The sequence below is a fragment of the Heloderma suspectum genome, chromosome 4 (genome assembly GCF_057233095.1).
Source record: "Heloderma suspectum isolate Gila_16-S chromosome 4, 16-S_ref, whole genome shotgun sequence".
Classification (NCBI taxonomy): domain Eukaryota; kingdom Metazoa; phylum Chordata; class Lepidosauria; order Squamata; family Helodermatidae; genus Heloderma; species Heloderma suspectum.
The window spans coordinates 276533746-276556417 of NC_139461.1; the positions used below are offsets into that span (position 1 = coordinate 276533746).

General features: G+C 43.9%; 1 protein-coding gene across 4 annotated transcripts in view; it reads right to left on the reverse strand.

Moving 5' to 3' along the window:
- ARHGAP40 (Rho GTPase activating protein 40) overlaps window positions 1-22672 on the reverse strand; it is a 90350-nt gene that overhangs the window by 12390 nt on the left and 55288 nt on the right. For 3 of the 4 annotated variants that reach the window (XM_084848376.1, XM_084848377.1, XM_084848375.1), the window contains exons 2-11: window positions 20269-20471; window positions 15237-15457; window positions 9800-9875; window positions 8513-8670; window positions 8213-8378; window positions 6852-6943; window positions 6642-6719; window positions 3946-4105; window positions 3259-3341; window positions 2013-2219 (exon numbers count right to left, since the gene is read on the reverse strand). In XM_084848376.1, coding sequence (XP_084704502.1) covers window positions 2013-2219; window positions 3259-3341; window positions 3946-4105; window positions 6642-6719; window positions 6852-6943; window positions 8213-8378; window positions 8513-8670; window positions 9800-9875; window positions 15237-15457; window positions 20269-20449 — 1422 coding nt within the window. In that variant the 5' untranslated portion in view covers window positions 20450-20471. The remainder of the gene's footprint in view (window positions 1-2012; window positions 2220-3258; window positions 3342-3945; window positions 4106-6641; window positions 6720-6851; window positions 6944-8212; window positions 8379-8512; window positions 8671-9799; window positions 9876-15236; window positions 15458-20268; window positions 20472-22672) is intronic. The other variant, XM_084848378.1, reaches the window with a different exon arrangement.

A 22672-nucleotide genomic window follows, 5' to 3' on the forward strand; every position in this document is an offset into this window, starting at 1 on the left:
TATCTGTCCTTCCAATAAGCAGTCAGGGTTGATTTCCTTTAGGATTGACTGATTTGACCTCCTTGCAGTCCAGGGGACTCGTAAGAGTCTTCTCCAGCACCACAGTTTGAAACCATCAATTCTTCGGCGCTCAGCTCTCACAGCCTTATAGTCCAGCTCTCACAGACAGTAGCTTACAAAATGGCTATTATTCAAGTATCCACTATATATTTTATCGACCAACCTACCTCTACGCACAAATGCATTAAGGTATTACTTATTTTATATCCCACCTTTCCTCCAAGGTGCTCAAGGTGGTGTAGATGGTTCTCTATTCCCCCGCCATTTTAGCCTAACAACCCTGTGTGTTGGGTGAGCTGAGAGACAGTGACTGGCCCAAGGTCACCCAGTGGGCTTCATGGTTGAGTGAGCAATTGAAGCCAGATTTCCTCAGTCCTAATCTGACACAATAACCACTGTGCAGGTTTGAGGCCTACAGAAGCTAAAGGAAAAAAGGTCAGACTTAGAGGCCTAGAGTTTTCTGCTGGGAGGGGGTAACCCTGAGAGGAGTAGTTTCATTTCTTTGGTCAGTTTCATTTCTCCACTTAAGTTTCATTTCTTCAAATTTGAAGCCATACTTTCAGTTTGGAGGAAGGAAGGTATATAAAGAGAGTGAGAGCCAGTAAGAGTCAGAAAGACCAGGCTCCCAGAGCAAGAGCAAGATAGCCAGACCCTGAAGTGAGAGCAGAGTCTGAAGAGTGAGCAGGAAGAAGCAGCCTAGAAAAGTCACCCCATACCTACAGCCTAAACCCCATATTATTGAGAAGGGGAAGTTTAAAAGAAGGAAGGTAGGACTCTTAAGGAGGCAAGAGGTCCTTAAAGAGTTGCTCAAAGGATCTGGGTCATAAGGGGAACCTCGACAGCCATATTGGCTTCATCCGTTCCTGTGGAGTTCCTGCTCCTTGTTTTTAAGGCTCTCTATGCTGGCTGTGTGCTTCTTATAACATCTTTTATTCCCCCGCCCCTGATACTCTGACCATACTCGCCCAACACTGGTCCCCCTTTGCTCCTTTTTCTCCCTTCTGTTTTCTACTGCACGGCTGCCTTCATGTGAACACCTTCCTCCTTCTGTCTTGTCAAGTTAAAATTGCAATCCTACTTCATATTTTTGAAGACAACTTTCTTGCTCTCTAGCCTAAAACCTTTCCCAGGCTTCTGCTTTTGGTTTATTCTCCTGTCCGTGTTTTTGGGGAGACTATGGCCCCTGGCTCTAAGCTTTGGTGAGAAAATGAAGCTCCTTTAGGCCTTTGTGTTACTTGGCATCCAGACCTCTGGTAACCTCACCCAGTGGACACCTGCAACTCACTGGTTGTTTCCAAACCATCCTTTGCATTGTGGCTGTTCACATGCCAAGAATGATTTCTGGCCTGAATATTATAAACTTGTGAATACCGTTAACTTTGTAACCATCACATGACCTGCAGAGCAAAAATTGAATGTTTTTCAATTCAAGACCCCTCCTCCCCCACTTCATCTTGGGACTCTGAACATGCAGACACCATGACTTCAACATCAGGTTCATAGGTCTTTTCCTCCCCATTCCCCAGCTTGCAAATGTTTTGCTTGGCCTAATAAAGGTATTACAATAAAATGCATTTAATCAATAAATTCTTCTTGTTTAAAAGCAAGACATATTTATTGAGTTTTATTAATGGCAATTTAAAAATGACTTGGGAAAGATATAGCCATGACCACCAATTTGGGTGGCTTTAAAAGGGGGTTAGAGAAATTCCTGGAGAAGGCTATCAACAGCTACTAGTCCTGATGGCTATATGCTACTCCCAGTATCAGAGGCAGTTTGCCTATGTACACCAGTTGCTGGGGAACATGGGCAGGAAGGTGCTGTTGCACCCATGTCCTGCTGGTAGGTTTCCCGTGGGCAGCTGGTTGGCCACTGTATGAACAGAATGCTGGACTAGATAGACCCTGGGTCTGATCCAGTAGGGCTCTTCTTATGTACTTATGAAACTTACAGTCCAGAGCAAATCTTGGTAATGGATCATCATCCGCACGATGTCTGCCGCACCCTCTGCCAGCTGTTTCTCCTTCCCTTCCGGGATCTTATTTGGCAACCCTTTGTGCATGAAGAGATTTGGAGCAATGACTGTAGAAACATTCCAAAGATTCATCTTGTTTTTTCTTTCCCTGGTAACCACCAGCCTCAGAAACTCCAGCAGGGCCTGAAAGGGGGGAGAAAATTATTCTCATTGTCAAACATCAGCTGCAAGCAAAGAATAAGTAGTAGACAATTTTAGTTTGGATGCAGAGAACATTAATAGTATTCATTTGCTTACAGTCAACAGCTTTTTACTGGAAAGAGCTGCAATATCAGGAGATTAGTGTATTATCTGTACAGTATTACTACCATTCTAAAAACGTAATGTTGCATCATTACAGCACATTATCATGCTGTAGTATCAGGACACTGGGAATGCTAACTGAGGGCCAAACAAGATGTGATGTTAATTGTAAACTGCAGAACGAAAGCAAGTTCCAAGTGTTGCCAGGAAATCTACTACTTCAAAATATTGGTCTTACAGACATAGCTTTACAATTATTCACTCCTGGTACACATACCACACAAAGAAGAGAACATATGCCTTTTAAACATTGGTTGGTTGGTTGATTGATTGATTGTGTTTATAGCCCAGAAAGCTCTGGCTATTGGGTGGTAACAAACATAGACAAATAAATAAAATGTATAAACTGCGCCTTCATCCAAACATTGCAACTCAGGGTGGTACGCAGGCTGCATTTGTCAAATATTCATTCAGGCATTTAGGAAATGTATCAATATACAAAGTTACAGAGCTTTTAAGGACAGATTAACATAATCTGAATGAGGTTTTCCTCTAATCGCTTATACCATATGAACACATGGAACTGCCTTTCACCAAGCCCAGTACTGTCTACTATGTCTGGCAGCAACTTTCAAGGTATAAGGCAGAGGTCTTTCACAGCCCTGCTAGCCAAGGTCTTTGCAGCTAGAGAAGCCAGTGACTGAACCTGGGAACTTTATTTATTTGTGGCATTCGTATACCGCTGAATATCATAAAATCTCTCAGCCTGAAGCATACAAAGCATGTGCTTTGTTACTAAGCTATGGCTTCTCCCTACTGATCTCTTGTTACAAGGAAGTATATAGGTCATGACACTCTGGGTAGCTACATGGCAACATTTCCACGACAACTGACGCCATAAAGACGATGGTCACATTACCTTCAGGGTGTTTCGGTTGGGTTCTGGCAAAATCAGTATAAGGAGATTGAGAGCCTGCAGCCTCTGTTTCAGATCTGGGATATCTGTAGTAGAGAGAACAATCCACATCTAAAATCTGTGAAGAAGAAAACTTTAGCCCAGGAGCCCCTCTCTTTAAGACTCCATTTCACCTGTCGGAATGGCTGAGTTGCACCATTTCACACTCGTCCTTACGTCAAGTACAGAGCATTCAACATGCATCTACCCAAGGAACCTTCTTAAGCATAGGGGAGTGTATGCTGCCTAACACCAGAAAGAAGCAAACTCCTGTGGCCATAAGAATGGCTGCAATTATTCAAACAGTTACGGTGCATGGGAAGTACCATGCACAAATACCTACTTAAGAGGACAGCACATCTACTTTTGTCCCTATGCAACAACCTGAAAATGCTCATGCGTTAACAGAATGCAACTAATTATGAATCACATTTGTATCACACTCTTCTTCCAAAGATGTCTGGGCAATTTAGGCTTAGAGAAAGACTTTTCCAAGACTGAGCAAGGAATTGCCCCCCAGATCCCTGAAGTCCATGTCCAACAGTATATCCACTACACCATACTGGCTCTCTGATGGACCTGACAAGGAAGCACACACAGGAACTAGTGTTTCAGGCTGCAAAAGGCTGAAATCTTTGCCCAAGGCCTCACTTTGCATGGCTGCGAAGGCAGGCAAGTATTCCGCTGTCAGCAGAGGAGTGGGGAGTTCCCGGATGAACCTCTTTAGCAAGCCAGACACATCATTCTGGTGGACCTCATCCCACCGGAAGAAGCCAGTATAGAATTCACTTTCCAGTTTTTGTTCCAGACTCTGAGGGGGGAAAAATATCAATGCATTATACTTTTAGACTTCCCAATAACTGGTGTTCTTTAGGTGGCGCACAAGTAAAATGAAAAAATATTAAATACAAAAAAAGATAAAAACAACATGTAATAAAACCAAGAGAAAGCCAGCAGCAAGGGGTAAAAACAATGCAGCACATAAAACTAGTAGCAAAATATAAACAGTGTGAAAAATGCCTGGGAGAATTCACCTGGCACTGAAAAGACCATAACAGAGGCACCAGTTGAGCCTTGCTGGGAAGGGCACTCCACAGACAGGGTGCCGCTGCTGAAGCTAGGGGGAGACACATATCCTGATGGTGGAAAGATGTCAAAGTTGGGGTAAAAATTAAATGTTGAGGTACAAGGGGAAATAAATGGCATCAGTGTTTCCACATAACATCCGTTGCCATTCCTCTTCTCTCCTCAACCTTGAAAAAGCAACTATAGATATTATTAATAGACTAGGGTCTGTGGGGCGCGAGGTTTACATTTTGCCAGTGACAAAAAAATACTGCACTGGAAAAACTGGAAAAATTGAGATGTCCCAGCAAGAAAAGTGCTACTTTGGGGAAAGCCAGCTAGAGTTCTCCCATAACACATAAGTATGATTTACTGCCATGTGTGTGTGTGGGGGGGGGGGCATGCAACAATAATTTGGAAGGATCTTTGCATCTTCTATGCCCTTGAGCTCAGCAAAAGGGGTCATTCCTGCTTGCAGCTGCCCCCTTCTGGCTTAGCCAAGAATACAGGCTATCATACTTTCAAAACAGCTCTTTATACTGAAACTTCTGAAAGCGATAGGAGACACAGGAAAATACTGAACATCGTTCAGTCCTTAAAACACATCACTGCCACACACTGTAGAAGTGGCTTCCAAAATGTCTACTCTCAGGGAACCCTTCCCACAACAACACATCTGCTGAGGAACCTCTTAACATCCATCTCAGACACCTGTATGTTACAGAAGATTCCAGAGCATATTCTAGACCCCAGTTCAGGCAGAACAATGGCCAGGCCTGTGGGGCCCCACTGTTTCCTAACCTGGCATGAATAGAGTGAGCTTGAGAACAGAGGTGAATTGACTTCAGTCTTAAACAGTCTGTCTACCTACCTACCTACCTACCTACCTACCTATCTTTCATCCCTGTGGTTTGCCACTTTAAACTGATAAATCAAGAGCACACATCCAGGATCTCTTAATGGTTAAATAAAAAAAACTAAGTGTGTTACATAATCCCAAGTATAAACTCAGCTTAATGAACCTAAGAAGAGCCACTGAAGTTTTTGGTTGGGGGCCTGTTTCATACTGTGCTGGGGGGATAAGAATAGGGCAAGTGGGGGACCTGCCTGGCACTGAGTCCCATGGGATTTTCCCCTTCTATACAGCAATTCTATCTTTCCCTGAGTGTGATGGGAATGTCGCTTTCTGTTTGCTATCCCTGCTGCCACAATTGGTACTTTGTTTTGGACAGAGACTTGACATTTTGAGGTGAGCAAGTCTGGGTACCCCATAGTAACCCCTTGGGAGGGGAGTCCTTAAGAGGGCCCAGGGGCTGTGGGAACCCTAAACAAGTCCAGCAATTAGAATGTGTTTCAGCTGTACCACTAAGAACATAAGAGCTGTGTTGTATCAGACCAAGGTCTATCTAGACCAGCATTCTGTTCACACAGTGGCCAACCAGCTTCCCGTGGGAAACCCCTAAGCAGGATGAGCGCAACAGCACCCTCCTGCCTATGTTCCCCAGGAACTGGTGTACATAGGTGTACTGCCTCTGATAGTGGAGGGAGCATATAGTCATCAGGACTAGTAGCCATTGATAGCATTCTCCCATTAGGGGAAAGAGCTAAAGGTATGGGGACTTTGCTGCATTGGGCCTCTGTCCATCACCATTTCTTCTTCCAAGTTTTCCCAGAAACATAGTGTTTAAGGTGACTTCTGGCTGCCAGGTTGGACAGATTAAGACTCATGTCCCTCTCAATGTATGACAAACCCACTGGAGTTATGGTTAATGATGCTGTTTTTTTTCACCCAGCTCTGAATATAGGTTTCCTTATTTCTCTTTCCCCACCCACCCACCCACCACCCAACTCCCACTGCAGACACAAGCAGCTTGCTAGTACAGCATTCTTTACAATATCCCAGCAACCAAAGGTGCTAGGTCAGCATTCCCCAATTTGGTGCCCTTCAGATGTTTTGGACTTCAACTCCCATCAGCCCCAGCCAGCATGGCCAATGGTCAAGAATTCTGGGAGCTGTAGTCCAAAGCATCCGGGAGACACCAGGTTGGAGAAAGGTGTGCTAAGTGGTCCACCAGAAATTGGTCAGTAGTCCACAGAAGGACCACTGTCATCCTTCTGTCCACTTTTGTCTAGGACACACCCAGCACTCTGCTACATCTGCACATTGCAGAGGAAGAATAATAGTGGTAGGTCAACCATCCTTGCAGAAACCTTGTCCACAAATATTGACCTTCTCATGAATGACTCCCGATATATTTTCAAGGAACCCCCCTGCACTATACCTTAATACGGCTCTGTGATCCTGAAACTCTCAGAATTCCTTCAGTGTCTAGCCCTTTCTTTTCCAAACATGACAGCAACTATGAAGCAAAATGGAAGAATTTCACCATAAAAAAGTAACAAGGGGCCTACAGCAAAACTGAAAGCAAAGGACAACTGCCACCACCACCCCGCCAAAAAAAACCCTCAAAGAAGATTTGAAATAAACTTACCGCTTGCAGAATTAATGGAACTCTAGTATTTGGGAGGAGCTTTTGATCATTTTCTAACAAAGTGCCAAGAGGAACTCCAAAAAGTTTGTGCTCTGCAACGGAGGATATAGTGTTATAAGTCAGTATTTACAAATCTTTCATAAACAATTAATAATAGTGATCAGCAGAAAACCAGAAAGTGATGGCATGAAAATCATCAGCAGGGCAAACTAGCAAGATATAGTGAGAAACAGCTGTACTTAACAGCAGTCAATTCAAGGAAAATGTTTTTTTCCTAGGAGTGATGGCAAATTTAACACTGAAAGACCAAGCTTGCATGATTATTCTTTTACAGTGGGATCTCACCAAATGATGGAAGATCTCTGCGCTGTGGTCAGCTTTGTAGGTCACAGCACAAACTCTGCAGGCCTGGTGCACCCAATCACATGCTAGAGGACATGCTTATAGGTTAATCTGCCCTAGACATACAAGCATTTGTCCTAGGAGTTTCACTCAAAACGGTAGGACATGAGAGAGCCCTGTGCAGCTCTTGCATCAGGTTGTGCAAGCAGTACTGGTCGGCACTAGCCGCTCTCCTGTTTGACATGGGAAAAGGAGCAGAGGAACCAGTACTGATTCAACTCAGGGCACAGATGGCTTACATCAGGGGTGGGGAACCTTCCCCTCAAGGGCTGCATTCCCTCAAGTGGGCCACATGCCAGAGGTGAGCAGGTCTGGAGCCACCCGCTCACTCCCTGTGTCATATCTCCCCATCCATCCATGCATCCATCCACACGCACATTCATTCATTCATTCATTCACCCAGCCAACCAGCCACACACACACACACACAGACCCATACATTCCAATTTCCCCAGTACCCTTCTCTCCCTCAATTTCTGCTCCACCTGACATCCCCTCTTCCACCCCAGCTTCTCCCACAGCAATTAAGTTTAGAAAAATAGGTCCCATTTGCATGACTGGGTCCTATTTTTCTAAGCATAGGAAACATTTTAGCATGGTGCAGCACACAGGGAGATAAGTGTTAGCCCTTCTATCCCCAGATGCCCCCCCCCCACACACACACAGCAATTAGATTTAGGAAAAAGGTGGGATCTTTTACAGATCCCCCTCCCCAGCCTAACTGCTGTACGCAGGTACACAAGGAAGAGGCAATGCCGTGGGTTGGATCCAAAAGCATCACAGACCCACAGAGGTTCCCCTTCCCTGTTACATGTATCAAATTTGCTGAATGATCACAGCTACAAACTAGACAAAGTGAGAGAGCAAATACCCCTTGCCCCCTTCCCTAATTGTAATCGATGACAAGAATCACATGATGTTAAATGCATAGTTAAAAAGGGAGTGGGGAAAACAACTACCTGCCGCTTTCCGTTTTACTGCCTTGTTCCTCTTCAGCTCTAAGCCGAGGATGTCACAGAGAGCTGTTAGCTCAATGAGTGCCAATGTGGGGACCTTCTTCATATCCTGCAGAGACAGATCTCCTATCCTGGTCACTCCCAGCCTGCCTTTGGGGATCTTAAATTTCTAAACCAAGAAGGACAAAAAGGAGAGAGCAATGTGACACAACGCAACACAAATAATCCTGCCAATATCCCCCCCTTTTTTTAATTGTCAAACACACGCACACAGGAGTCTGCTAAGATGAAGTGAAGTCTTACAGGTAAAAAACTCTCATCCTTCATCCTCCTGGATTCCCTTGGGAACGACCCTTTGAGAAGGATGGCCGCCTGCTCTGAATAAGCAATCTCTGTGCTGAATAACTCCTCTCTTGCAGAACCTCTCAACGGTGAGGGGAAGTCTTGGATTCCCAGTGTATCTGCTCAGGACAGAAGTTTGAAAAGAAGGAAAAAATGCAAACTCTGTATACAAGATTTGCAAAACAAGCAGGAGGAACATAAACATATGTTATATGTGCTCACCAGCTAGAATATGTGAACATCCTCTCTGCCTATGGACTGAAGTCAAATTCATTTCAAGAGCCTATAGAACCTCCTCTAAGCAGTCACCACCAGACAATGTGTTGCAAGCTATGAGACGATTACACATGTCTGTTCCTAAACTTTAAAACTGCTGGACTAGTCTCCGTATACAAAAACTTGTGTCAGAAGAACCTTAGCCTGAGTTTAAATTTTTATTCTGAATTTTCTTGCTCATGTGAGAATTTGGACATTTATCGAGTTGCATTCAGTATATCAGTTAAAAGCAGTGGGATCCAACTGCTGCAGGCAGCTTCTACTATAACTCAAAATACATAAAGTAACTCGGCTCCTGAAAATCAGTACACCAGAATGGTCTTACAATCCCATTTGCAATATATAGTAAGACATTAAAGGAAGAAAATACCATACTGGAGAATATTTGCATAAAATTACTGCTGCTAAGAAATATACATCACAATGCTATGCATGTCTACTTACAAGTAAGCCCCATTCAGTTCAATGGGGGTTACTCCTAGTGTACATAGGATTACAGCCAAAAGAAAATTTCATTACAAGATGCTTCATACATCCATTTCAGCATTTAAGGACTATTTAGCCGTTATAATCTCACATAGGAAACTTAGACCCGCAGCTTCTAAATAACATTCGGACCAGATTCAGAAAAGCTGCGGTACCTGTGGGCGCCAGGTTGCATATGCAGCCCCAGTTCAAGGGGTTGTCGATGCCTGTTAACCCAGCAAGCGTGGGTTAGGTGAGGGTTAAAGAACCCTCACATAACCCTAAAACATACAATGGATTATGTGAGGGTTGTTTAACCTTCACATGACACACACCTAATAAGTTCGCATGACATGACAGTCCCTGAGAGGGGGTTGCATATTCAAAATGACAGCCTCATGCACTCCAGCCTCACCATGGGTTAAATAACCCACAGTTGGCTGTCATGTCATGTGAACAGTCCCCCCCACCTCTCACATTCTACCCATAATACAGATTCCTTCTTACATTTCTGAACGTTGTTTGACGAGGCAGATCTGCAGTGCGATCGATCTGTTTCTGAGTCCATTCCTGGTTCATTCTCCTAGAGAAAGGGCACAGAACACAAGTAAAGCCACATGCCAAGAAATCTATTAAGTAGATAGGATGCCAACTAAATCCTAGTCTTGGGGAATGCACAACAAAACAAACAGAAGCTCCCTCCATTCATGGAGAAGAAAAAGGTGGGAATGTAAAAATATATCTATTGTCCAAAGTAAGTAACACGATGTTGATGTGCTCAAGTTCTCACTCCTTGCCAGTGGTACAATCCAACTAAGAATGCTCTATTGCTGGTGTGTGTGTGTGTGTACAAATCAGCAGTCTTAACCAAAACATTGAAACAACTGGCTGCAGAGCACTTGGAAGATCACAGCCTTTACTGGTTATTGCCATAGAGATGCCATCTGATCCAAAAACACTGTAAACAAGAGAAAACTTCAGAATATATAGACAACGCCTTAATGCCACATGGCCTTAATCTGGAAGATAATACCTGACATCACTCATCCACAGCATATGCCACACCTTCGAATATTCTATCCTTCTCTGTCCTATAACTGCCACATTAAGTACCAGTCACTTTGATTCATATCAGAGCATCTGAAGAAGGTGGAAGCTGAAATGTTTTCCTTTAAGAGTTCAATGTTTTGTTAGGTGCTCTAATATATATCCACACGCACACGCACACACATGCCTGCTCCACACACACAGGGCTTTTTTATTTTTTACACTATCCCAATGAATTCAGAGACAACAACAAACATGGAGAATGAATCCCCTTTTCTGGGGCATACCCACATGGAAGATGGCCAATGGCTATTATTCATGACTACAAGATGAAACCTCTATGTTCAGCAAGTATGGAGACACTTTCACTTTTTTTAGGCAGTTCTTTTCCCACACTCAAAATTGCTTCCTGTTGTCAATTATAATGATTGCCAAGTGGTGGTTAATAATTTCTAAGGTAGCTGACTATATTTTATGGTACTAGAGTACCAAGACACCATTTCAAAGAGAGGGGCTTGGAACCAAGCCCACCTGAAAGTCTCATCTTCCCTTGTCTTGAAATCATGAGCTCTAATTTCCATGAAATGGAAAAGGTACTCTGCACGTGCTTGGGTGTTCTCATGATTTCTGCATTAACACAAAGCTTTTGGCTAAGCTCTAGTTTGAATTAGAACTCTTTCTGTCACGCTAATGTACATCAAAGAGCAAGAAGCAAACTGGTGCTAATGCAAGTTAAGTGGATCGATCTGGGTCAGAGAAATATTTCAATTGTCTTTTTCCTTGAATGAGATCTGCTATGGGAATGTAGCAGCTATGAATCAGTGCACAGCAGGCATGCTGCATAGTGATGAAATGCTACAGATCTCCCAACAGACTTTACAGCGTCACTGAACAATTTGGGTGTATTCAAGGGCAAGAAGAGAGCTAAGCTAGACCATCAGGTTGTTTTTTTGATTAAAAATAGATTATTGGGGGGGGAATACTTAAGGTGGGGTGCAAAGATTCTAAAAGTAACTCAAAGTTGCAAACAAGGAGACTACTCTCTATGTTTAACCAAGAGACTGGGTTTGATGGCCTTTAAGTTACCAATCACAGTTAAAAGACCAGATGTTTTTGTGAAAAGAACTAATTAGCTGTGGGTTTAAGTCATCTGTTCCATAACATTAAGTTTACTTAATATCAGGGCTGCAAACTTTTTAATCTGTTTAAAATTTAAATGGTTAATCAACTGTTGACTAATCAGGTGGGGGGAATTTAATGCTGGCTGGGGAATTCTGGGAATTGTACAACATTTTTATGTCTAAACATGCATAGGATTGTGCCCTGAGTTGTAAATTATCCTGCATGTCATCTGCTCTCTCATAAAGACAGTTATTCTGAGGGTATGATAATATGAAAACTTATTTTCGTTTAACAGCTGAAGCAATTAACCAGGCATAGGTCAGGTGATTAAGCAGGTAGTAGATGTTTTTGTTTTTAAAGTCAGTTGCCAGTCCTAATATATACATTTATACCTGCAGACTATGAATATTGTATCATGCCTATGGCTTATTCAGCAGCAGAATCCTTAGTTTATTCATATTTATTTCTAAGACTCAAAACCCTCATATGAGGATACAAAGCTGCCTGATACCATGTCAGACCATTGGTCCATCTAGCCCACAATTGTCAAAAGCTCTCCCAAGGCCTTGGGCAGAAAGGGATCTTCCCCAGCACCGCTACCTGACATAACTGGAAATGCAAGGGGTACAATCTGGAAGTTAATGCATGCAAATGTTCTCTGCCACCAAGTTATGAGCCTTCCATTGCCCTCTGGTTCTCTCTGATTGATCCATGCACACATGCACAGAGTTTGTATACAGCAGTAGTGGGAAACCTGTGGCTCTCCAGATGATTTTGCACTTCAGTGCCCATCAACCCCAGCCAGCATGGTCATTAGTCGGGGTGATGGGAACTGGATGGCCACAGGTCCTCCACCCCTGGTATACAGACTAGGGATGGATAGTTCAGCCTATTTCTGTTCCATGTCAATTTCACATGTGTTCATTCCTAAATCTACTCTGTCCCCTTTCAGTATTATGTGCAATCCTTACAAATCTGCACAGAAAACTGAGTATAAATATGTATTTAAATATATATACATATTTAAATAATAATCATTTCTAAATGTATTTTATCCTAAAATGCCAGTTTTTAAGAACATATTTTTGTATGCTTTTTGAGCCAAGAACTGCATGGCAAAATTTGAAAAAGTGTGAAATCCAAAGGATAATTACATTCTCATCTGCACATTAATCCAGGAGATGTAAATCAAACTGGTTCACATCAGAATTTGCACAGACTGAACCTCTATACATGCAAGCATGTACACAAACATGATGCTACATGTCATACAGGACAGCACAGTATGTTATTGAACTCCAATAAGCACTGCAAAATACTGAAGGAGTAACCATGTTGCTAGAGACACAAGATTCAGTCCTAAAGTCCTGAAGTCCTTATTATATTTAAGAAAGGATACCCATCCAGGATACAACTCAAATTCAGTGAAAAGCTTACAAGTGGAGCTGCCAATGGCAGTGTGGAACCATCTTTTGCATGAACTAGATCAGCCTTCTCCAAATTGGTGCCCTTCAGATATTTTGGACTGCAACTCCTATGACACTGGCTGTTGAGAATGTTATCTCAAGAGTATGTAATAGCCTAAAAACTCTCTAAGATTTGTCAGAATGATCTGGATCAGTGCTGAAATGTGGCATGGGAAAAAGCAGAATTTATCCACTGTTGGTGGAGAAGCACCGAAGCAAAGAAATATTGAAGCAGATTCTATATATCATTAACAAGATCGTGAAAGAGTTCGGTTCGGAAGCTGCAGCTGGTACAGAACATGGCGGCTCGCCTGATTAAAGGCAGCCGCCGGCGAAATCACATCACTCCAGTGCTGAAGGAGCTGCACTGGCTACCATTTGTTTTCCGGGCCAAATTCAAGCTGTTGGTTTTGACCTTTAAATCCCTATACGGTTCCAGCCCAGCCTATCTCAAGGAGTGCCTCCAGCAACACCAGACAGGCCACTCAACAAGATCAGCCTCGGATGGCCTTCTCTGTCCCATCAGCCAGGACAGCTAGGCTGGTGAGGACGAGGAAGAGGGCCTTCTCTGTGGTGCCCCCACTCTGTTGAACTCCCTCCCTGAGGAACTCCGCCATGCCCCCTCTTTAATGAGCTTCTGCCATGCATTAAAAACATGGTTGTTCAGGCAGGCATTTGGGGTGGGCTAGGGTAATTTTAGAAATGTGATGTTTTTAATGTTGAATTTTATTGTATAGACTGTTTTTATTGTTGTATATTGCCCAGAGTGGCTGGGTGACTGGCCAGATGGGCGATTAATAAATTAGACAGACAGACAGACAGACAGACAGACAGACAGACAGACAGACAGACAGAGATTCAGCCTAAAATACGCTAGCTGGTGCATTTAAAAGAAGAGGTTTCTAAAGATAAATAAACTTTCTTATTCCACATGATATTAGCAGCTAGAATCCTATACGTTAAGTACTGAAAAATAAAGAAAGCTCCACATTTAAAAGAAATAGCTTGTTAAACTGTGCAGCATGCCTGTTTTAAATAGGCTCACATGGCCCATTCAGGTCAAACGAAGAACTCGTAAAATCAGTAAGCTTAAAGAGGAATGCAAGCGCTTTAAAAGTTTCTCTACTGCGAAACAAGGTTTTAATAGATTACCTTTTTTCCTCTAGTGTAGGTTTGCTTTGTATTATGTACAGATATGTTTGTATTTGTGCTCTGCTTTGGCGATCTATAACTGCATAAAACATTGTTTGTTTTAAAAGGTCTGGAATTTCCCCCAAAGTAACTTCCCCTTATATCATCCAGAGCAAGGGTGAGGCACCTCTTTCAACCCTTGGGCTGAATTCAATTTCAGAGAAGCTCTCAGAGGCTGTGTTCCAGTGCTGGGTGGGGCAAGAGGGACAGGGCCAAAGTGCAAACATTACCAGCATATTGTAGTTTAAAGCTTCTACTGCCAGTAACTCAGCCTTAGGAGAGGCATTTCAACCTTTCAGAATGGGGGAAAAACTGCACAAAAGCCAGGAAACCACCAAATGATCCGTGGTTGAGAGAGAAAGGGCGGAGCCAAGTGAAGGGGCATGGCCATGTGGGAATCCCAGGAGGGCCAGATTTGGGCTCTAGGCCTGAGGTTCCCCACCCCTGATCTAGAGACTATCAGAATTGTGTAAAATCGGAAACTTTGCTTCCTCCACAAGACAATTAGCATGTCATTTCTTTTTTCTTCCTCTGGGCAGTATCCAAGACTGTCACAGTGCTAGCACTAATTACCCTGAGCTACTGTAAATCACCCCTAGCGTGATGTCTTTAGTGCTTGCAAGGCAAAGGGGGAAAGTGGCAATGGCTACCGAAGCTCTTTTTCCCTTTGCCTAGCAAGTTTTAGAGGGGCCTAGAGATCCATAATGCTTGGCTTAGGTTCATTATAAGCCCAATTTCCTTGCTAGTGGGTCTCTGAGCATGTGAGATGAGTCAAAGGTCGATAGCGTGGCCTCAGCACATTCCATGCTAACGAAGGCTTATCAGAGACTAGGATGTGCCTGAGAAGTGAGGCTATGTTTATGCCGAGTTACAGGTGGCTGTGCTGGGAAAGTTCTGATTGTTTTCCCTCTGCACAAGTACTGTTAGCCTATGTTGGGAAAGTTGCAAATGAACGCTAATTAACGCTTGATTATGCCTGTGTGCTGTAAGTACTCAATAAAGTCTCCTTGTAAGCAAACCTGGGTCTGGCTTATCATTATCTCAGCACCTCAAAACCTTAGCAGCCCATGCCTGGGGCAATACACCAGCCACAGAGCAGAACACATGGACTAACATACCCCAGAGCCAACCACTCCAAAAATGTCTCTGACATCACGGACAGGTTGCTTGTTCTTCTTCCTCCGGGAGCGGGTGTAAGTATCCAGCCGTCGTTGCACAGCTGCTGCCTGGGTCTTAGTCAAAGTGGAAAGCAGGACAAAGTTGCCATTCTCCACAGCATGTTCCCCAATCAAGTCGGAGAGCCCTGCATCTTGCAGCCATTCAGCTTCAGCTTCCCCTTCTGAGAAGTAAAAAAATAAGGAGATCACAAAGAAGCAGGGAGGGCTAAAAGTCTTTTACTTTAGCTAAACATGCCTTAAGGCAGGGCTGAGGAACCTCCAGATGCTGAAGAACTCCAATTTCCACCAGCCTCAGGCGCAGCCAACCTGGCAATAGTGAGGGATGATGGAGTGTAGCAGTTCATCAACATCTGGAGAGCTACAAATTCCCCAGTGATGCCTTAGGGGGCTCCATTTATTCTCTAAGTATCATGGAGTTGGAAGGGCTTAGTGGGCTAGATAGCGCAGCTCCCAGCCTTGTGGCAGGTTACTACATTTATCTTAGCTTCAGTTGTCACCTCCACCCCCAACAGTAGACAGAGAGTCTATGCTGTTAAGTACTGCATAACAGACACAATTTCAGCATATGAAGCTTTTCCAAGCATAGAACTAGAGGGATGGAAACATTTTGAATTTGGCCTCTTGTTCAGCTGTTAAAGCCACAGGTCATATAACTCCTTTCCATATTGGGTCAGAGTACTGATCCATCCAGCACAGTATGTTTAGTCAAAGTACCAGAAGTTTTCCAAGGTTTCAAGAAGAGGGTCTCTGCCATCCCTGCTACACAAGATAGGCAGCCAAGGAGATTCCATTGCTAAATGGAACAAGGTAGCCAGGTGCAGAACTGCCTTCCTGTGAGGTTTTCAAAGCTCTCTGGGTATCTATCCTGGACAAATCAAAGTTTAAATACAGCATGTGCAAAGAATGCCTACAACATATTGAGGTCATAGAATCATAGAATAATAGGGTTGGAAGGGGCCTATAAGACCATCCAATCCAACCCCCTGCTCAATGCAGGAATCCAAGTCAGAGCATCTCTGACAGATGGCTATCCAGCCTCATCTTGAATGCCTCCAGTGTGGGAGAGCCCACCACCTCCCTAGGTCATTGGTTCCATTGTCGTATTGCTCTAACCGTTAGGACATTTTTCCTGATGTTCAGCCGGAATCTGGCTTCCTGTCACTTGAGCCCATTATTCCGTGTCCTGCACTCTGGGATGATGGAGAAGAGATCCTGGCCTTCCTCTCTGTGACAACCTTTCAAGTACTTGAAGGGCGCTATCCTATCTCCCCTCAGTCTTCTCTTCTCAAGGCTAAACATGCCCAGTTCTTTCAGTCTCTCTTCTGGCTTTGTTTCCAGTCCCCTGATCATCTTTGTTGCCCTCCTCTGAACCCTCTCCAGCTTGTATGTGCCCTTCTTAAAGTGTGATGCCCAGAACTGGACACAGTACTCCAGATGAGGCCTAACCAGTGCTGAGTAGAGGGGAAGTAGTACTTCCTGGGATTTGGAAGCTATGCTTCTATTAATGCAGCCCAAAAGAACATTTGCCTTTTTTGCAGCCACATCACATGGTTGGCTCATATTCAGCTTGTGATCTACCAGAATTCCAAGATCCTTCTTGCTTGTAGTGTTGAGCCAACAATGTGATGCCTATTGAAGTCCCACTAATGGAATGCTCCATAATTTGAAGTGAGGAAGCCCATTCCTTCCATCAACTAATAAAATATAAATCTGAACCTGCTGCATGCTGCTTAGCACAGGAGCTCTTAAAAGGACAGAGGCTCCAGCCCTATGCAGGCATTCACCTGCTCACGTATAGGGCTAAGGTGTGGAGGGGGACATGGGTGCGCCCGTAAACCCTGCCTCCGGCATCCCTGTGCACCCGGTTTCCTGGTTAGACCCTCACGCCTTGAGTGCGAAGGTCTAAGGAGAGAACTATAAATCCGTTCAACTGAATGTACTCACAAAGTTCCTGTGATCACGAACCCTGCCTTATCAGGGTTTCCGATCGCAGGAACTCTGAAAGCGCGTCCAGCTGAATGCATTTACAGAGCCCTCTTCAGACCTTCGCACTCAACATGCTAAGGTCTAACTGGAAGCCGGGGACACTGGGAGCAGGGTTTATGTGCGTGCCCACATCCCCCTCCACACTTTAGACCGACATGCAAGCGGGTGAACGCCTGCATAGGGCTTCTGTCACAGTTGGGATATCCACTATGGAGGTTTTAAAGCAGAAAGTGGAGAGAGAATTGATAAATGGCCAACACATTCTCCTTTCCCAAGTGATGACAAAAGCACAAGTTCCCATGCACATCTCTGGTTGGCCACAGTGGAAAGAGAATGCTGGACTTGACAGGCCTTTGATCTGATCCAGTACAGCTCTTATGTAAATTAGCAAGGTACCAATTCAAATTTCATCTCTGCCATGAACTCAATAAGGGTCCACTATTCCCTCAGCCTCCCATTTGCAATATGGGGCTAATATTGATCTACCTTACATGGTTGTTGGGAGGATTATAAGATAATTGTGTGAAGTGCTTTGAAGACTCTAAACACTATATTATTACTACTTATTTTAGTAAAATGGAGCTGCCCTGACAAAGATGCACAGGGCATTTCATAAATTCTGTTCCTCAAATAAAATAATTCTGAGCTGTAGTTCTCTCTCTTTTTTGGGGGGGGGCTACTGATTTGGTGTTGCAGACAGACTGACTGACCCCATTACCTTGGGATAGCTATATCCCCATCTGGAAAGGAAAAATGGGGTCATTACTGCCATTTCTTTTGACAATAAAATTCCATTCCTCTCAAAGTGGTATCCACCTGCTATTTCCTTTATACAAGTTGATTCTCTTTGCAAGACTTTGTATTCCCCCCTGCTTATTCCTGTAAATCCTTCATTTGCATTTTTGTACACTTGGTGATCTCCAAAATATTTTAGCAAGATACATCACCAAAAGCTACTGGACTATTTGCAGCGCCATCTTGTGGTTCCAAACAACAATTAGGTACAAATTACAATACCTTCTGTAGTACTGGAATTTACAGGGCAACACCCTTCCACCACCACCATACACACACTTTTGACACAAACAAGCAGTATAAACGCCTCCTGCTATATTGTTGTTTTGGTTTTCTTTTGACATGCCTTGCCCACAAGTAATGACAAAAATTCCAAGCCAGCAATTATTTCTTCACAGTTCCTCAGAGAACAAGAAGTAGTGGTCTCCTATTAAAATTTTCATTTCTTCTCCCCTCATGTCTAGCTGAGAGGATGGAACCACAAAACATGACATACATTTACAGCCCATCTCTTCTCAGTGAAGGAGCAAAGCATACACCACTGATGAATTAAACACTACAGTGTGTGAATATGGCTTTTTCAAAGCAGTTTTTTTTTTAAAAGAGGGGTTATTAAGGATACTTTGAGCAGACTTAAAAGCAAAATGTATGCGACAGTTGTCTGTACCCCCTACCCCTGAGCACAATATGTATACCCACATATACTGTGCACATTTGCACAGAGAAAGCGGAGCTACCCTAATTATTAATGGAGAACATACACCTGTGCATGCAGGCAAATTCATTTATTTTATTTAAAATGATTTTTAGGTTGTCTTTAAGGGTAGAACCCTCTCAAGGCAGCGTATAAGATAAAAACAATAGATCTTCTGGAATCCATGGGCTGCAACAGAATTCTGGGGTGGCTTGTTTACCAGGACAACAGGCCACTCTGCTCAAGTTCGCACATCATGATAAGCCATGGCGCCCACCCACCACAGTGTGAATATTCATAATTGTGGCCAGTGCACACCACAACCCACCATGGCTTATTTAAATCATGGTGGATGCCAGTGATTGTGCAAACCAGCCCACTGTCTCAATAACCTCTCCAACAATCCTGCACTGTAGTAGATGAATACTGTTAATACTTTTATATGGGGATATCGCCAATGGGAATGAGGCTGAGAAACTTTAAAACTCCCTCTGCCAGCAGCAGTGGCTAAGGTCAGCTACTGAGTTCATGACATATGCAATATTCAAACAAGGGACTTTTGGAGTCATAGTTCAGGGCCAAACTAGACATGATGTTGATCATGATATAAGCTCATTTAAAGAAAAACAGTCACAGAACAACACAAAAACAGATTTAGGCCATGGTGGTGGTGGTGGGTGCCTTAAACCCTTTGCACCCAGCTGAGGGCATTTCTACACCAGCCTAAAATCCTGCATTTAAAACGGGGCTTTCTGCTTCCGTTTTAAATGCAGTATCACAACTGACTCCCTTTACATGCACTTCCTTTCCCACCTCCTTTCCCCCATATCTGAGTCTTCCATTATCTTTCATTGCTCCGCTTCTTGAGGCTTTAACTCTTTTGATGGAGGGAACTGAAGTGGAACACAACAGGGTAATTTGATAGCTCATTATCTGTGATCCATTTAAAAATGGAACAAAGGGCATTTAGTGCAGGAGATGGCTGGGATGATCACTGAGTCATGTAAAGAGCCTGCAAGCTTCCATGAAGGAGCAATCTCAATTGCAGGATAAAAGCTCCATGTGAAGGAGCCCTTAATCAATCACCCAATCAGCTACTTGCCCGGGAAAGAAGCTACCACTGGTGCCAGTAAAAGCTTTCCTCCAGGGGCAAATAGAAAGCATGGAGGGGCCCAATTAAGACTGGGTCCATGGGTGGGGGGCAGAAGGTCAAAACTCCCCTCCCACTACCACCATGGTCCCAATCTGGTCTGGTCCCTTCCCCTTGCAGCTGCTATGCATTTTTGAAATACAATCACATAAGGGCTGATGACACAATTAACGCCATGTCTAGCTTGGCCGCAAGCCTCTTAGCCAATACACTATGCCAGCTGTACTTTAAGTATGCAGCCAAGATTAGTCCAGATAATATGCAGTCTTACTCAGCTGATGAGCCCAGTAACCCGACAGTCATAAAAATCATTCTTAGTTCCCACAAGCCCAGTGGGAGAAGGTTACCTTCTGGGGGTTTGGCATCCATAAGGTTGCACTCTCCTGGCTCACATTCGGTACTCTCTTTGATGCTCTCCACCTCTAGCCAGAAAGTATCCATTGATAAGTTGCTTGAGGAGTCTCCCCTGGAATGCCTGCACTCCGACTGCAGGTGCTCCAAGGAGCTCTTCCGAGGAAAGTGGCTCATTTTGCAAGGACAGTTTCTGATGCTGAGAGAGAGAGAGAGAGAGAGAACGAACAAGACCATTACACACAAAGGTATTTCCTCAACATTCACACTTACTGTGTGAGCACATCAATGCTCTCCAAACCCAATCAACATGGACAACTTCCAGAAGAGAGATACAATTCTAAATTGTCCTATTTTTCTATTTTTGTTTAGTGACAGCATGGGCTGAAAGCTAAAAAAGAGCCCAAAGTTTGACGCGAATGGAACCTGCAACAATACATGTCTCCTTGTACTGTCCTTTCTATGACCTAGAAGGAAACACCCTTCAGAGCATGCAAAAGCAACAGTGAAGACCCAGATCGAGTCTGTGACAGTAAGAGCTTCCCAAGCTTACAAGGAAAACCTCTGCAATCCTAAGAAAAGAATTATTACTTTCATTCTTTAAAATGAAAAAAAGGGGAAGGGAGGAAGCGTACACCTAAAATCTATGGTATCTGCATAGTTGTCATTGCAGGCTACTGAGCAGTGTCTATCTTACAACTAAAAAGGGTTTCAGCAACAGCTGAGACTCTGAATTAGTCTTACGGCAGCCTTCCCCAACCCTGGAGAACACCAGATATTTTGGACTACAACTCCCATCACCCCAGCCAGCATGGCTAATGGTCAGGGATGATGGCAGTTGTAGTTCAAAACCCTGGAGGACACCAGGTTTGGGCAAGGCTGACTTGCAGTCTCCATTAGCTAGATCACAACACACACCCATAGGTAGGGTGGGGACACTGGGTGCAATGGATCACCCCAGCTCACATTCTCCCTGCCACTCCCACCCCCAAAAACCAGTTTAAAAAAAACACCATGTCACATGATATCTTTCATTAAATGAAGGAGAACTTGTTAGAATAAGAAAATTTCTGGATCAGAATAAAATCAGTAGCAGCTAGTGTGCCCCAAACTGTGCCCACCTGACCTGCCAAAATCTGTCCACCCAAGGTGTGTAAATGAGAGTAAGGGATAACTTAAAGTAAGGATGTCCAAGTACTTCAGCCTAGTGGCTATATCTTCCTGGCCATGCTGCTCAGGAGCTCTCCACTCAGCCTCAAGGTTAGTCAGCCCTCTCTGGCCAGGGAGAATCTGGCTCTCCAAGTTGAAGAACCTTCCAGGTCAACAATGTTGAACCTCATCCCCATGGGTCAAATCTGGCCTGCTTGTAGTCCTGATCTGCCCCCCTCCCAGGTTCTGCAGAGGGCTATGCAACTCCCATCATTCCCAGCTAGTTTGGGAAAGGGCACCAGGCTGGGAAAGACTGGTTTTTCAGAGAGGCACACAGACTTGGATTTCATCAGCTGGGATGGGAGAGAAGAAAAGTACGCCACCATTCCATACAGCTCAGGACTTGCGATTTCCTAGCTATTAAAAGAGCATCTACTGGCCATTTACCTAATAAAAAAAAGATTACTTGGCTTCTTGGCCCGCTGACTATAATGGAACTTTATGCAGTCATTTTTGACCCATTAACCCTCTCTTGTCCAAACCTCCAAGTTTACAGCATCATATACAGCATACTGATGATACCTCACTCCAGAACCTCCAGAGAATATCAGCATGAGGTTTTGTATAGATAGCACAGAGGACAGAACAGAACTTTGCAACATCCCACAACTTTAACACCACAGGGCTAAAGAGATATCCCCCAGGACCATCTTCTGGAATCAACATGTCAGATAGGAGTAGAACCACCACAACACAGTATCCCAACACTCACCCTACACAGACAACCCAGAAGGATACTATGGTCAATGGTACTGAAAGCAACACATGAAGTGATTTTTTAAGGGAAATTCTTTTTAAGTAAAAGCTTCTAAACTTGTTCCAACTCAGGCTATTTCTCCAGCTAGCCCAGTGTTGTCTACTCTGACTGGCAGCAGTGCTCCAGACTCTCAGGCAGAGGTCTCTTCCATCACCTGCTACCTGGCCCTTTTAACCAGAGGTTCTTTCTGCATGTAAAGCACTGCATGTAAAGCACATGCTCTACCACTGGGTGCTATGGTCTCTCTCCCCAACTCTTCTCATTCAACTGCTACATTTTGGATGCTAACATTCGAAATTGTGAGAGACATACAGCTCCCTGCTTGCAAGAAACTGAACAGGTGGAAAATAAGGTTGCCTCATACATGAATACCTTATGAGGTTTTGTTTAACCAAGGAATTGCTATAGCTGAGCGGGGGCAAGCACACTGCCTC